The sequence below is a fragment of the Stenella coeruleoalba genome (genome assembly GCF_951394435.1).
Source record: "Stenella coeruleoalba genome assembly, chromosome: 12".
NCBI lineage: Eukaryota > Metazoa > Chordata > Mammalia > Artiodactyla > Delphinidae > Stenella > Stenella coeruleoalba.
Window position 1 is genome coordinate 13,530,514 of NC_137158.1, and position 15,681 is coordinate 13,546,194.

General features: G+C 39.0%; 1 protein-coding gene across 5 annotated transcripts in view; it reads left to right on the forward strand.

Moving 5' to 3' along the window:
- Nucleotides 1–15,681, forward strand: part of LOC307195108 (unconventional myosin-VI) — a 121,242-nt gene that overhangs the window by 56,938 nt on the left and 48,623 nt on the right. For all 5 annotated transcript variants that reach the window (XM_079938861.1, XM_079938863.1, XM_079938862.1 and 2 more), the window contains exons 3-7: nucleotides 1,468–1,537; nucleotides 7,351–7,424; nucleotides 10,423–10,552; nucleotides 12,463–12,568; nucleotides 13,771–13,826. In XM_079938861.1, the coding sequence (XP_079794987.1) occupies nucleotides 1,468–1,537; nucleotides 7,351–7,424; nucleotides 10,423–10,552; nucleotides 12,463–12,568; nucleotides 13,771–13,826 (436 nt within the window). The remainder of the gene's footprint in view (nucleotides 1–1,467; nucleotides 1,538–7,350; nucleotides 7,425–10,422; nucleotides 10,553–12,462; nucleotides 12,569–13,770; nucleotides 13,827–15,681) is intronic.

Consider the following 15,681-nt stretch of genomic DNA (forward strand, 5'->3'; position numbering starts at 1 on the left):
GGCACTATTTTCTTTGTCCATGTTGTCATGGAGCTGGGTGCACTGTGTTTGCTGGGTGGTAGGTGTTTACTGTGATCTCTTGATAGGAGAAAAAGCCTCCTTCCTCTAAGAGAAAACAGTTGCCTTAATGAAACAGATTTCCTCCTCCTCACTGAGTAGGTAGTAGAGGGGAGAAGATGATGGGGGCTGGTGATCATTTGGGGGGTGAAAAAGGATCGAGAGAAACAGTTTTTTAGACTCATTACAGGCCATTCAGCCCCAAGATTATTAACCTTCCCATTCTAGGAACTCTGTGTCCTGCACCCCATTTATGGAGCCAACACCTGGGGTTGGGGAGGCTTAAGCCCCATTGCTGAGGCTGTGAAAGTGGCACGTAGATCTGTGATGTTAGCGGTGATTTCTGAACGTGTTTTCCCTATAGAATCATTGTTATAAATTGTGGATTGTTTTATAAGTACTTACTGTACGTTATGGACTAGTTCTGAATTTGTGATTTCTCCTTTAAACCTTTCCTCATTTATTAACGTTAAGAACATGTGTAGTGGGTTCCAACTAATTAACTTCTAGAGTTTTCAGGGCATAACAGTTTTCTAATTTGGGTGTGACTTTGAATTGAGGTATAGCACTAGTAGCCTGGATTTTCCTCTGTAAACTACAGCAGTAGCCTTGTAGATATACTCTTGCATATCTGTACGTATACAGACCTGCAAGTATTCTAAAATAATTGAACAGGTTTTCCTTAGAGATGGGTTTGATATGGATGGAAACTTCAACCACAGGAGTAATTGTAATTGTTTGAGAAATAGAAATGTATAGGTAACTATTAGAATGGCATGGAGAAAATTTAATTCTCTTCTGATGTAATTTGAGATCATTTCTTCTCTCTTACAAGATACTATCTTAATTCTAGAGTTTCTACCATAGTATTTAAATGATACAATAAACGCCAGCTTATTCATGGATATCTGTAATGTTATGGACCTAATAGTTTCAGATACTGTTTATATTTTTGACACATTCCTGTACAGGAATTTGTGTCTACTGTGTTTTACTCAGACAAGAGCATTAATTAAATTATGGTCTGTTGGTATATCTGATTGATTGATTGGATGTTACTTTTTTCCTTTTTTAAAACAATAAAATTGCTGTATACATAAACATTAACATTTTTATTGTATTTAAAAAGTTGTTAAACAGCATACCTATGTAGACGTAATATACTTCTTGTTTTGTCCCACTCTAGGTGTTCCAGCACAGGTTTTGTTTTTGTTTTATTGATTCCATGTTCATAGTAATAATGGATAATATGTTTGAGTAATGACTTGTTAAGTAGTAGGGTCTTGTATTACATTTTAATGAAGAGCATATCATTGCCATTATTTTCAATGTATGCAGTCAGTTAAGCTCCTTTATCTTTCTTATTATTTCTAAGCTTCTAGTTTAATGAGCTCTTGTTTTGTTTTTCAGACATTTCTGGCTCTCATAAACCAAGTGTTCCCTGCAGAAGAGGACAGTAAAAAAGATGTGGAAGATAACTGTAAGTATCAATTTAAAAAGTAGTTCTCATCATAGAAAAGGAAACTGTTCCTTCAAAAAATATATGAGTGATTACATTACAGGGCACACTGTCCTTGTTCAGAAGAAATGTTGCCTTTTGACCTGAAGGTTCCTGTGAATGGAGGAGCCCCACAGTCCTAGATGCACTGTTCTCTCACATTTGCACTTTGGTGAAGGGGTCTCTCCTGAATATCTTTTTAGTGTTATCTCAGTTGTGTAAATACAGGGAATGGTAACCATTTACTAACTATGAAGCCTGAACTAAAGATCTCTTGGTTTTATGGGTTTTTTTGTTTTTTGAACCTCTGAATCATCTGGAATCAGATGATTTTTACTGCTGTATATGTGGTTCAATAATTTGGAAGTTGAGTCAGGAGGACCCATTTAGTGTCACCCTTTGAAGGAAACAAACATTAAAAAAAATAATATGTAATAAGTACTAACTGAAAATTGATTTCAGAACATTGGACTAAAGTGCAGCATTAATTTGACTTATCTAGAATAATCTAGAATAACTATCTTAGAATTTTTGGTGAAAAAATACTGTATCCAGAGCAATAGGCCATGTTTATTCTTACATTTTCAAGATAAAGTGGTAATCATGTTTCATTTTTTACGTGGCGATATTCAAGAGTCATGTCCAGTTGTCATGGGTTTCATTAAATGTATCTGGCATTAAAAACTCTGCAATTAAATAAGAGAGGTAGGAGAAAGGAATATATTTTGTCCTTATGGGTTTTCTCTGGAGTTCTCATTTGAGTAAGCCTGTAAGATTCCCCCCCCATGTGACGTGGAGTACAGGAGTAATGAGGGAGCCCCGAGTTCAGATTCTCACTGTGCCATTAGGAAGCTGTGTGCCCGTAGGCAGTTTCTCTCTCCCCTTTGAACTTCTCGTCTGGAAAACAGGAGTAATGATTTTTACGTTTCATGCTTACAGATGATACATTTAAAATGCTTGGTGCAGTGCCTGACCTCTAACAGCCTCTCAATAGATGGTATCTGTTGTTATTAGGTGTACGAGACTGGGAGAAAAAATGTGGCGCTCCCTTCCTTTCCAAAATTGCTAGAGTTTGTCTGATGGGATCATATTTTTCTGAACAGCAATCAGAACAACAACAAAAAGGAACGAGATTCTGTTGTATCTAAAATAAGAGAAAATTCTTTTCTGTTAAAACTTGCTAGGGTATTCAGAATTGGAATCAATCCTTTTCATATATCAAAATAATGTTTTCTGGTTTATATATCCACGTAGAGCTAAACATAATAAATGATGTTGAATTACTTTTAATCCATTTCTTAAATATTTTAAAGCAGTCTCCCTCTGATTGTTTCATGGTGGTGGACTCGTCTGACCGTATAGTTTTCCCGGTCTTAGTGGAGATTTGCCGCTTCTTGTAGGTGTTGACTCTGGTGATGCCAGACGGCAGGAATGTTGCTGAGGATGTCCCCTGTCCTCACCACACAGTAGTCCAGCCCTACTTGATGTCCCCTTTCTGAAACCACATCATGAATGCAGCTCTGTTGAGTTTAGAATGCAGGTTTTCCAGCGAAAGTGGTTCCATCACTTATTAGTTTAGTCCTTTTGCCTGAGGCTTGGTTGCCCACTACACCGCTGTCCTCCGCCAAGTGACACAGGATGTTGTTTGTTTGGGTCTCACGTGCGTATTTCTAAAATCCTTTCCTCTTCTCTGTATCACGATAATAATGTGATGATTAAGAGCTTGATGTGGGGGGCTTCCCTGGTGGCGCAGTGGTTGAGAATCTGCCTGCTAATGCAGGGGACACGGGTTCGAGCCCTGGTCTGGGAAGATCCCACATGCTGCGGAGCAACTAGGCCCGTGAGCCACAACTACTGAGCCTGCGCTCCACAATAAGAGAGGCCGTGATAGTGAAAGGCCCGCGCACCGCAATGAAGAGTGGCCCCCACTTGCCGCAACTAGAGAAAGCCCTCGCACAGGAACGAAGACCCAACACAGCAAAAAAATAAAAAATTAATGAATAAACTCCTACCCCCAACATCTTAAAAAAAAAAAAGAGCTTGATGTCTATAGAGCATCCTGAACTATGTGATAAAGGTTCTGTTGAAACAGACACACGAGTGGACTTCTGATAGTGCCCTCATACTATAGCAAAATTTATTACCTAGTTTTAGCTCCAGGTTTTCTATGTGAAGGGTTGTATGTGTGGAGTTTAGTCTGTTAACTTTGCCTTCTTACTTGACTCTTGAGGATTAATGCCAGAATAGGAAAATAGTTCAGGGATGTGAGGTTGCTAATTAAAATAAGCATTTTTTTGGTGCTAATTTTTAAGCTACTGTTACTTACATGGCATATAATAATCTCCATGAATGATCACTGTTAGAAGTCGAGAATAATAAAGTATAAACTATAATGTTGGAAAGAATCCCCAAAGTTGCCTGGTTCACTCTCTTTTTCAGTAATGGAATGACTTCTACAACAATGTAACGATAGAAGTGATCGACTTCTACTGCCTTGAAGTTGTTTGTGGGTTCTTTTTTTTTTCTCTCAGTGAACCAGGACTGTAACAAATAAGCAGAATCTTAAATGCTTAGATAACTCCCTAGTCAGATTCCTAAATTTAAGAATTGAGTGATATCTAGTCTTCATTAGAAACTTTTGGTGTCCTCAGTATATGTTAATTATACCAGAATTCTTCTTACAGAGTTTATAAAGAAACAAAGATGTTCATTCTTTTATTATGTCTTATTAAAAAGTTTTTAATATCGAGTGTATAGTCAAATCTATGAATAATTAGGCATAAAAGGCGAACAGTTCACCTAAAGTATTGCATGTCAGTAGCCAAACCAAGTAGTCCTGGGGTGGCCACTAGGAGAGGAGCGGGGGGGAGGAGGGAATTTGGTGGAGCAGGAAGTGATGTCCAAGACCCTCTGAGCATCCCTAGGTCGTGCCTTCAGGGATGCAGAGGCCCCTGAGACTTAACCGTTTCCCATTCTGGCAAGCTGAGGGTCATACATGTTCCCTTCTGTCTTTCCTTTTCTGTGTCTTTATTTAAATGGAGTAGTCTGAGTAGCATAATTTAAGAGGAAGACCCTCTGATCCAAATTTTTATTGTCATTGGCAGGTATTTCAGCAGTGAGGGATTTTTTTTTTTAACATCTTTATTGGAGTATAATTGCTTTACAATGGTGTCTTAGTTTCTGCTTTATAACACAGTGAATCAGCTATACATATACATATAACCCCATATCTCTTCCCTCTTGCATCTCCCTCCCTCCCACCCTCACTATCCCACCCCTCTAGGTGGTCACAAAGCACCGAGCTGATCTCCCTGTGCTATGCGGCTGCTTCCCACTAGCTATCTGTTTTACGTTTGGTAGTGTATATATGTCCATGCCGCTCTCTCACTTTGTCCCAGCTTCCCCTTCCCCCTCCATTCTCTACGTCTGCGTCTTCATTCCTGTCCTGCCCCTAGGTTCTTAAGAACCTTTTTTTTTTTTAGATTCCATATATATGTGTTAGCATACGGTATTTGTTTTTCTCTTTCTGAATTACTTCACTCTGTATGACAGACTCTAAGTCCATCCACCTCACTATGAATAACTCAATTTCGTTTCTTTCTATGGCTGAGTAATATTCCATTGTATATATGTGCCACATCTTCTTTATCCATGCATCTGTCTATGGACAACAGTGAGGGATTTATTTAGTTGAATTACCAGATATCCCTGAGAAGGCTGGTGGTAAGTACGGGAGGAGGTAAAGAAAGAAGGGCAAGCAGCCATCCACATGCCATGTAGATGTATATGATTAGCTTTTCTAGGGGAGCCGTATCGTGGGATTAGGCATTCTTACTTACAGGAAGCAGAGAGTAGCAGAGAGAGTATCATGCAGCCAGGCAGTTTCAGAGGAAGCTGAGCGATGGGCGAGTGGTTCAATGTTGTGCTTTGCATAAGGAAAGGCAGCCTGTAGATCAAGCTCCTGGGGACGGGGGTGGAAGAAGTGCAGGGATATGGAAAGTAGGGGACCGAACCCACACGAGATACCCTCTGCTGCCTGCCTTCTCCACATCTTTCCTCAACTGAAAGGAGGGCTGCCGTTCGACTGTTAGGGGCCTCCACCCACTTCTTACTCTGTATTTTTCCGCTGTAAGTGGCATTAGGAAAGTGAGGCCCGTGTCCTTGCAGTGTGAACTGGCTGCATCGTGTGAGTGTAGAAGCATGGGCAGTCTGCTGAGACAGGTAGAGCAACGGGCTCTTGTTCGACAGAACTGGTCGGGTGTTGAATTGTAGGTTATATATACATACAGTGTAGGCATGTATACAACTTCAGTGAGGGATCAAGCAAGCAAGCAAATGAATCAGGCAGGGCCCTGCCCTCAGGGATGGAAGCCAAAACCAGATATACAAAATTGTCATCACAAGACTGGCATTCTGTGGTACGCACCATAATGCAAGTACAAAGGAGCAAGTAGTCCTAGTGGTGGTGGGGTAGTGAGAATGGGGAGGTGTCATTTGAGGGATAGTCTTTGAACTGACCTTAAAGGATAGGTGGATTTTTGATACCTAGAAATAGAGAGGTGCAGCCCAACGCATGCATGATAGTTGAGTTTGGTAAATGGTTTAGTCTGCCTGCAGGTTAGACCATATTAAAGGGAGTTATGGAAAATTATATGAAAAGGTCAGTGGAATGCAGGTTTACTAAGGGCCTTGAATATCAGACTTGAACATGGATTTGGTAGTTGACGGAGACCCACTGATGAGTTTTGAGGAAGAGAGAGATTTAGTCAGGGCTCTAGTGTGTTTAGATTAATGCACTGAGCAATCTGGGTTAGAGAGGAGAGAGACTGCGGCAGCAGACAAGCGAGAGGCTGCTGTGATGGCAGAAGAGGTGACGACGCCTAAACTGGGATTGGGGCTGTGGAAATGGAAAGAAAGGAGAGACACTTCAGAGACTCAGATTGTGCTAATTTTGAGTGCCTACCATGAAGCTGGTGCTGTGCTATACTTTATTACCAGTATAAAGACTTGGAAATGGGCTTAGAGCAAGGAGGGGGAGAGAGGATGGTCCTAGTATTGGCCAAGGCTTGCAGAATAGATGAGTGGGAAATGGTGGTGCTGATAATGGAAACAGAGTGGTTGGGGGAAGAGTGGGCTTGTCTGCTCAAGTGCGTGGTGGAAACGTGGAAATGGAGCTCAGGGGACTGAGGGCCGGGGCAGTAGATCAGGCTGGGAGAACAGGATGTGTCAGAGCGTTAGGAGAACAGACGTTAGGAAAACAAGACTTCTACCCTGATGCTGCTGTCCGTTAGCTGCATATCCTGGTTTAAGACGTACAGATTTCTTCAGGAGTCTTGTTTAGTCTATCAGTCGTGAGGCACTGCCTGAACGACACGACCTTCCCATTCTAAAATTTTATCTTTTGTGTTTTTCCTGTAAAATTCTGAGCATCAGATGGGATTAGTGTCGTCTACTAATCTTTTTTGTGTCAAAATGTATTAAAATCAGCACTATCTAAAGTAGTTCTTTTTTTCCACTTGAGTTGTACTCGGTTTTTTGTACTCACCTGGTACAAACTAGAGGTACTCACCTCACTGGAAATTTATTGTTTAAAAATATCACTGTAACACGTATGTAAACTAGATACATTTTACATCAACCTCTGGGGTTTACACGTACCAGGAAAAAGATGGAATTGAATCTAACGTAACAGGTGAATTTTAGCTTTGGATCAGAGCAATTCAGATTAAGACGGCATTGTTTTATTTTACTTTCTTTCTTCAAATAGCTAATGATTTACAAATTTTCCATCTCAGGTTCATTAATGTATTTGAATGAAGCCACACTGCTCCATAATATCAAAGTTCGATACAGTAAAGACAGAATTTACGTAAGTATTTTACCTGTAGGTTAAATTTTGTGGGCATAATTATTTTACATGCTACTGTTTGATTTTGTTGAGCTTGAAATTTTCTAACAGGAAATCATACTGAACGGAGTGGGAGCTCCATGAGGATAGGATTCTTTTCTGATTTATTGCTCCAACACCAGGGCTTAGACCACACATGGTACCTAGTAGGCACTTAATATATATTTGCAGAATGAAATAATGAATGCAGAGCATCATCTAATATCATTCAGACTTAAAACTATCCAATTTGGATATTTAAAAAAAAAGAACACTGATGATTTTTTAACTTTTGGCATATATCTGTAGATCTGTTTAATTGATGCAGTTTCCACATTGTTCTGCAAAACATTTACGGCAGACTATAAGGCATACGTATTGAAATTAAAAACTTGGAAGACAAAACGGTGTGAATTAGAATAGAAGGCAGTACGTGAGGAAATACCGAGCACACTGAAGTGCTGATCATAGAGCCTGAATAGTTGCAATATTTCATTCCAAATAGATAACTTACCCTAAAAACCCAGGATACTTAAAAATGAAAGACAATGCTTTTAATGGAAATAGGGTTTGTACCACACCATTCAGATGGATACTTAACTAGTCTGTTTTAATTATAATGATTCATTGGGCATGTATGAGTTCTATATATCCCTTTGTTGGCTGGAGGTAAATTACCACACTGTAGCCCTCCTGTTATAAAGATGGGACTCTTCATTATTTTTGAACGAAGAAAACACATGGCTTCTTTGACACTTCCTAGATCAAATGACATTCTTAATCTTTTATATCACTATCAATTTGCCTAATTGTACTTACTTAATTCTGACTAAATTACCTTTAGTCTTTGCCATCTGTCCAAGTAATGACAGCTGGGAAATAGAACTAATCTAGTCTTTTCCAAAAGAGTTTACTTGCTGTCTTTCAGTTATACATAGTTATTAAGTCTTTATTTTCCTCCTTGATTTTTCTCAAAATCAACTAAATAGTGTATTTCGGTTAATATATATATATATATATATACACACACACACATATATATATGGCTATTCTTATTTAAAAATATATTTAGAAGCAAAATTCTCTTAATCAGCATACTAATATTGAGTATCTAATGTGTGCTAAATGTTGTTTTAGGTACTAAAATAATACAAATTAAAAAAATTTGTTTGTTAAAGCAGCTTAACTTGTAATAAGTCAGTAAAAGTTGATTCAGATGTAACCATCTTTCAAGAAGAACTGGCTACTATTTTTTCTTTCCATGTCTAACATCACTTGGTGGTAGTGGAACAATCTTATTTATTTGAGCAAGTTTTAATTGTTTTAATATCTTTTTCTTGAAGTTTACAAATTTTAAATTACCTTTATAGAATGATCTTATTCAGAGAAATTGAGATACTTTGTTTTCATTTGGGATATTTATAGGAAAGCTTCACACCCATGGGATTTTCGTTGGTCTTTTAAGGCTTCCTGTGCTGCAGTGGTGCTACATTTGCCGACTGTGACCACTGATAGCTGAAGGTTTACGTGCAGAATTCATTGTACTCTCAAAAAAATTAGTTGTCTTTTTTTCACATCATGTTTAGTTGACCTAAGATGTGTATGCGGTTGGGCATATGACCCATGTGTTAGATAGAGGCTGTTTAGCGTCATCAGCTCCTGTTTGGAAAACCAGTATTTTCAAAGTTCATGAAAGGCGTGACTGGTGGGTTTTTGCCTAGCCAGTTATGCCTTTTAGTTAGAAAACCATTAAATATCAGCAATACACAAATAGAGTTATGATTATCATAATATATGTAAGAGAGGGGAGCAGTTCAGAATAGTTTAAATTGGATAGTTTTATATGTCTCACCAACCAGAATTGCCACCATTCTCCCTTAGATTTGAGTAGAACAATAGCTATCTCACATGTAACATTTCCCTTGGTTACTAAAGTCTCTATTACTTTCCTTTTGTTTCCCATAGAAACATTATTATCGGGAATTTCTTATTTTTTACCCAACTCCAGGAAACATCTTTGGGAACATTCATGGAATTTTAGATGAGTAGGCTGAGAGCTCGGGGTTTCTGCATCATTTCCCTTCCACAACTAGAAGCAGAAAAGAGAAAAACATGGTCTTGTGTGCCCTAGTTTGGCCAGTAAACCACAACTAATTGCTAAACCACAACTTTCTTTCTATCCACGAGGAATTTTATAAATCTTATTGGTGGCATTTTTCTGGTCTTTTGAAGCCACAGTGAAATTTCAGATTTAAAAGCAAGCTTCACTTGCTCATTAAACATTTAGCCCGTCAGTATTCTAGGCACTGGTTAGCGCATATGCTGTTTTGCAAAAATCTGGGACCAAGTGGTCACCACTGAGCTAAATCAGTCCTTGGCTTTCAGTGATGGGCATAGGCCTAGAGGGTCCTGTGAGCTATGTTAAACTCTTCAGGGCCTAGAGGGTCCTGTGAGCTATGTTAAACTCCTCAGGGCCTAGAGGGTCCTGTGAGCTATGTTAAACTGTTTAGTAGCAGGGTGAGGAAAGTAGTCTAGGCGAGGAATACAAATAAGCAAAACTCAGGCTGCAGGCATAGAGTAGATGTCATAAGTGGAGTCAACAGGAGGTGTCTGAGATGGAGGTGTAGACTCAGCTCTGCCCAGGCAGACCTGGTAGTGGTGAACCTGGGAGGGGGTGTGTGGGAGGAGCATGTTTCCTTTGAGGCAAAGGGAGGTCAAGAGAGATGATTTTGATTTTGGATGTGCTGAGTTTTAGATGGCTATAGGTTAAGAAGATGTAAATATTTATTAAGAGTTAGAGAAATATGGGTCCTATAGAGATCAGGGAATATTTAGGTCTAGAAATGCAGATTTAGGAGTTCTACTTATAGAGAGAACTGGGGGTGTCTATTTGCTGTGTGTTCTTTCTCCTGTGACCCTTGTTTGGTTTTAAATGAAAACAGTAATTGGAAAATTTTATGTTTACGTCTTTCCCACTTAGACATATGTGGCCAACATTCTGATTGCAGTGAACCCATACTTTGACATACCTAAAATATATTCTTCAGAAACAATAAAGTCATACCAAGGAAAATCTCTTGGGACGATGCCACCTCATGTCTTCGCAATTGGTAAGTAATTTAATTGTATCTTAATATTTATTTTTCTTTAACTTGTACAGATTTACTCAGTTTTTCTTTTGGATTAATAAGAGGTACCATGAATCGAATACGTATTTTGGAGGGCTTGTGTGCATTCTGAATGTGTCACCATGTCAGGAGCGTGTATTCACACAGGGTGGGGAAGAGACTTTTGCGGCCAACTCATGGGGCGGTTGTACCTCATTACCTTTGTTAAAGGCCCGTGTCGTCTTAAGCGTGTCCACCCAGTTGAAAGTAGGTCATAATAAAAGCTGACCTATTGTTTTCTTCTGACTCCACCTGAAAAGTGTCCTCCTTCCACAACTAGGAAGGAGGCCCGGGCTATCTGCTGTTACCCAGGTCATCACTAGTGAGCGTGTTACCTGGGCTAGAAGGGAGCTGTGAGAGCAGACGTCTTCCATGCTTTGTCCTGCATCAGGGCTCTGTAAAATGTAAAGGATCGACAGTGATACATGCTTCATATCTCTGGGGTATCCGTGTGGGAAGGCAGCAACATCTGTCTTTGTCTTTCTCAGGCGCTCTCTATCTCAAAGCACTTTAGCTCTGTGGAGCAGAGAGGGAGTTGCTTGACAGGCATCCCCCATAGCTGGTGACTGCAGGTACAGCGATGTTAGCTAAGCCTTGGGATTCAGACATAGCTGGCAGTTAAATGATGACACGTTTTGGTTCTGGTTCTTAGTGCAATTCGTTTCTCTTTGGGCTTTCTCTTTGTACCTGTATTATGGCCTAACCGGGCTTCACCTCTAGATGTGGCTGACTGTGTACTGTGTGCTACTAGGCAAGAGTGAATGTGTACACCAAGTCCACTGCAGCTGCACATTGACTTCTGGTTCTGTGATGCTCTGATGGGCATGGGTATGTGTTCTGTCAGCTGGCTAAATGGTGCAAAATCCTTAGAACCTCAATGTGAGCAAGTTACATGTTTAAAATGTAAATAAACCGGCTTTTATTTTTAGTTGTTTACTGCTAAAAAAGTTTTTACAAGGATTCCACGAAAGTGGGTGGAATAGATTGCTGATAAATTGGTCAAAGGGATGTGTGAATACCCTTGTGTGTAGTTTGCATTTGGCCCTTAGAGTAAAAGCCATTAGTAGAGCTTTCTTCGCTGGTATGGGTAGCACATGCCTGAGGTGAGAAATAGTTGCCTTATAGGGCTAAGTTTGTCAGGACCTAATTTTTAATCAAAATTGTTTTAATTTGAGCCCACTTTAATAGAATTGAATTGTGCTCATCTTGTCCGTGGAGTCTTAAAGACATCTTATAGTCTAAATTGTTGGAGTGTAATGAAGATAGTTAAAAATTGTATATATGAATAATCACAAATCTAAAAAATTTAAAGCAGTTAATTTTGCCTGTTTTTGAAATGCTGAAAAATCCTACACGATGTTTAAATTTAATAGTAGTATTACAGAAAAAACCCCACAGATTTATTGTGCAGTTATGTATTTTTTTTTCTCCAGCAGAAATTTTGGCTGCCAGATTTCTTAACTGGTAGCTCGTTACTTCTTGCTTTTTTCTCCGGGGATGTCATTAGTTATGCATAGTGAGCATTTTTCATCTCTCTGCAGGTCTGCTCTAGTATGAGGAAAAGCTGAGCCACAGCTCATAATACGGAGACATTCTAGTACAAACATAAGAGTTGTTTATTTGATTTCAATTACCTAGCTGTCAGGATAACTAGAGAAAACGTTTAACGTATATACCTTTAGAGATGTTTTGAACACTTTTCAATGATTTTATTTAAACATTTTGGTAACTGTAAACACACATTATAATTTCTTTAGGAGCAAGTGCTTTTTGATAGTAAATGGACTTTCTATGATTTGGAAAATTTTGTATTTAATACACTGTTCATCGTTAATGTATTGTTTTGACCCCAGCTGATAAGGCTTTTCGAGACATGAAGGTGCTCAAGATGAGTCAGTCTGTCATTGTATCTGGAGAATCAGGAGCTGGCAAAACGGAAAATACAAAATTTGTTCTAAGGTGAGGAGTATTTAGCTGACCTAGAACACTTTGAGCAGGTTGATTTTTCTTAATTGTGGTAAAAAATATATATATAACATAAAATTAACCACTTCTAAGTGTACAGTTCAGTAGTGCTAAGTATATTCACATTGTTGTTCAGCCAGTCTCCAGAACCTTTCACCTTACAAAACTAAAACTCCGTACCCGTTAAACAACTCCCCGTTTCCCCTGACCCCAGCCCCTGGCAACCACCATTCTACTTCCTGCCTCTATGATTCTGACTACTCTAGATACCTTATATATATAAGTGGATCATATACTTTTTGTTTTTCTGTGGTTGGCTTATCCCCCCATAGCATGATGTCCTTGAGGTTCATCCATGTTGTGGCATGTGTCAGAATTTTCCTCCTTTTCAAGGCTGAGTAATATTCCCTCGTGTGTTATGTATCACATTTCGTTTACCCATTCATTCCTCAGTGGGCACTTGGGCACTTGGGTTGCTTCCATCTCTTGGCTCTTGTGAATAGTGTTGCCATGAACATGTTATGAGCAAAGAGTTACAAAGATCTCCTTGAGATTTGAACCCGTTGACTTTGAATATTCTTGCATGCTTTATGACATAGTTTGAAATGGTGGGCTCTATCCCTTTTACAAGAACAGACATGTGGAAGCTAAGCTGCAGATTGTTGAAATCTGGTTCTGACATGCTATTCTCATGAGGATCCTGGAGAAGACCAGTGCTGGTTAGGCAAAGGGAAATCTTGGAATGTTCCTTCAAAATCCAGCCTTTATGTTCTTTTTTCAATAGTCCTGCCATTAGAGTGGGTGAAACCATTTTTTACCTTAAGCTTATGATGATTGGCCTTCTTATTTCTACCTCCCCACAACCCTCCTCCCAGTATCAAAGGTGAATATTTCTGTGTGCAGTGTGTGGCATATTTACAACTAAATAGTTGGTTAAAATCAGAATATTCCCAAAAAGTTTTAAAAATAATGCTGATTTAGATGTTAAAGGCCATCCAAATAGAATTTTAAACGTTTAAAAAGCTATAACAGAATAGTAGTTGCATTTAAATATAAACTTGTAGTTTTTAAATAAGCCATTCCAGTGCATGATCCAGGTTTAAATTTTAGATGTATTAAATAATATTAAAATTAGAAAGAGAATGCATGCAATATCATTCTCATCCAGCAATTTTTTAATCCTGTATTTTAAACAGATATCTGACGGAATCGTATGGAACCGGTCAAGACATTGATGATAGAATTGTCGAAGGTATTGTTAATTTTTAAAATTCTTATTTTCCATTGCTAGATATGTCCTGAAATTAACTTAGAAGAATCCTCTAAGTGGTCTGGAGTGTTCTCCAAGAGATCCAAAAGGCTCTGCCATCTCCTACAAATCTTTGCTCAGATGTTATCTTCTCATTTACTTATTGTCTGTTGTCTTCCCCGCCCCCCCGCCCCCCCCCGCCCGACCCCATGTCCGTGCTAAGAGGGCAGGGATTTTATATATTCCAAACTCCTGGAATAGTGCCTGATACATAGTACATGCTCCATAAATATCTGTCGGATGAATGAGAGGAATATAGGAAGCCCTCCTGCCTCCTGTTTATTTTGTTGACCTTGTTTTTGTAAAGGAGAAAGGGAGAGGGTTATTTGGAAATGAGGTGCTGGGGGAAATCATTTCAATGAAAGAGTACACTTGGAAAGCAGGAGTCTGTAAGTTGACTTCCCCGGGCTGTCAGTGCTTGCTCACCCCTTAGAGACTTCTCGGATCCTGTTTGGTCTCCGCTGCCGTCACGCTGAGTCTGCAGCAGCCTCCTGCAGCACAGGTTCCTGTCTGGTCCCCCCTCTTATGGTCAGGCTGCCCTTTAACCTATTCTCTGTGTGGAAGTTGGAGTGACCTCTTTTGCTCTGAGCCCTTTATTGGCTTCGTATTTCTCTCAAGCTAAAACCCCAAATTCACATCATCACCGCCAGTGCGCTGTGTGGCCTGCCCCACCTCCTCTGGTCTGATTGAGTCGTTGTTCCTCTGCAGCCTTATGCTTTAGTCACATTGGTCTCCTTCTAGTTCTCTGAGGTGTTTCAGGCCTCTTTGGACACTCTTCTCACCCCTTCAGTAAGTATTTAATAATGATGATGATACTGACATGTGTGGGATGTGTTAGGCCTTGTCTGATTTGCCTAAAATCTGTTACCTAACTTAAATCTCCATAGAATATCAGGTAAGTACTATTTTATCCCTGCTTCACAGATGAGAAGCTAAGGTAGAAGGAGCTTCAGTAACTTTCTGAAGAGTAAATAAGCTCATCAGTTGTGGAAATGGGACATAAACCCAGGCATCTTAACTATATGCTCTACTAAGTGCATATTTTAATATTCTTGACATTTTAAAGAAAAATTCCAGTTGAACAAAAATTTATCAGGGGCCTTTTATGTTCATGCATTTTGCTATATCATGGCAGGCAAATGTTACATACATTTTTTTCACACTTATGTAAAATATGCATGTAGATGAATATAAATTTGACTCTAATAAACATTTTTAAAGTTTGCATCCATAAGGTTTTTCATATTTCTTGATATAAATAATTTTCTAATTTTTATCTACAGTTCTCACTGTGGTACTGTGACACACACCTAGGCAGAGTCACAGTAGAGTGCCTTTAGTGAGGGAATTGCCCTTTAAAATTGAATAAATAAATAAAAAACAAATAATGGGTTAATTTAATAAAATACTAATTAATATTCGGACTTGTTTACTTGAGGTACAGATTTGCTTTGAAACCAGATAAGCCTGGTTTCTTCCATGAGAACGTACTGTGCAGTGTGTAACGTGCTGTAGTTGAGGACAGTTGGAAAGTGTTATTCCAAATGTCTCTACAGCCCCGTACTGGAGAATAGTTTATGTTAACTGGCAGGGCCATAGAAATCTTTAGGTGGGAATACATGCTAATATTTCTTTTAGTTTTACTACTTTCTTATTTTAGCAAGTGAAACAACCTGGGAGTGATCTTTCAAAGGGTTTAGTGACTAGTTAAGCTTTCTACTGCGGATAGAGTAAGAGAAATGGACTTTAAAAGATTTCATAAGAAATACTCTAGCAGTAAACATATGAAGCAACTTAT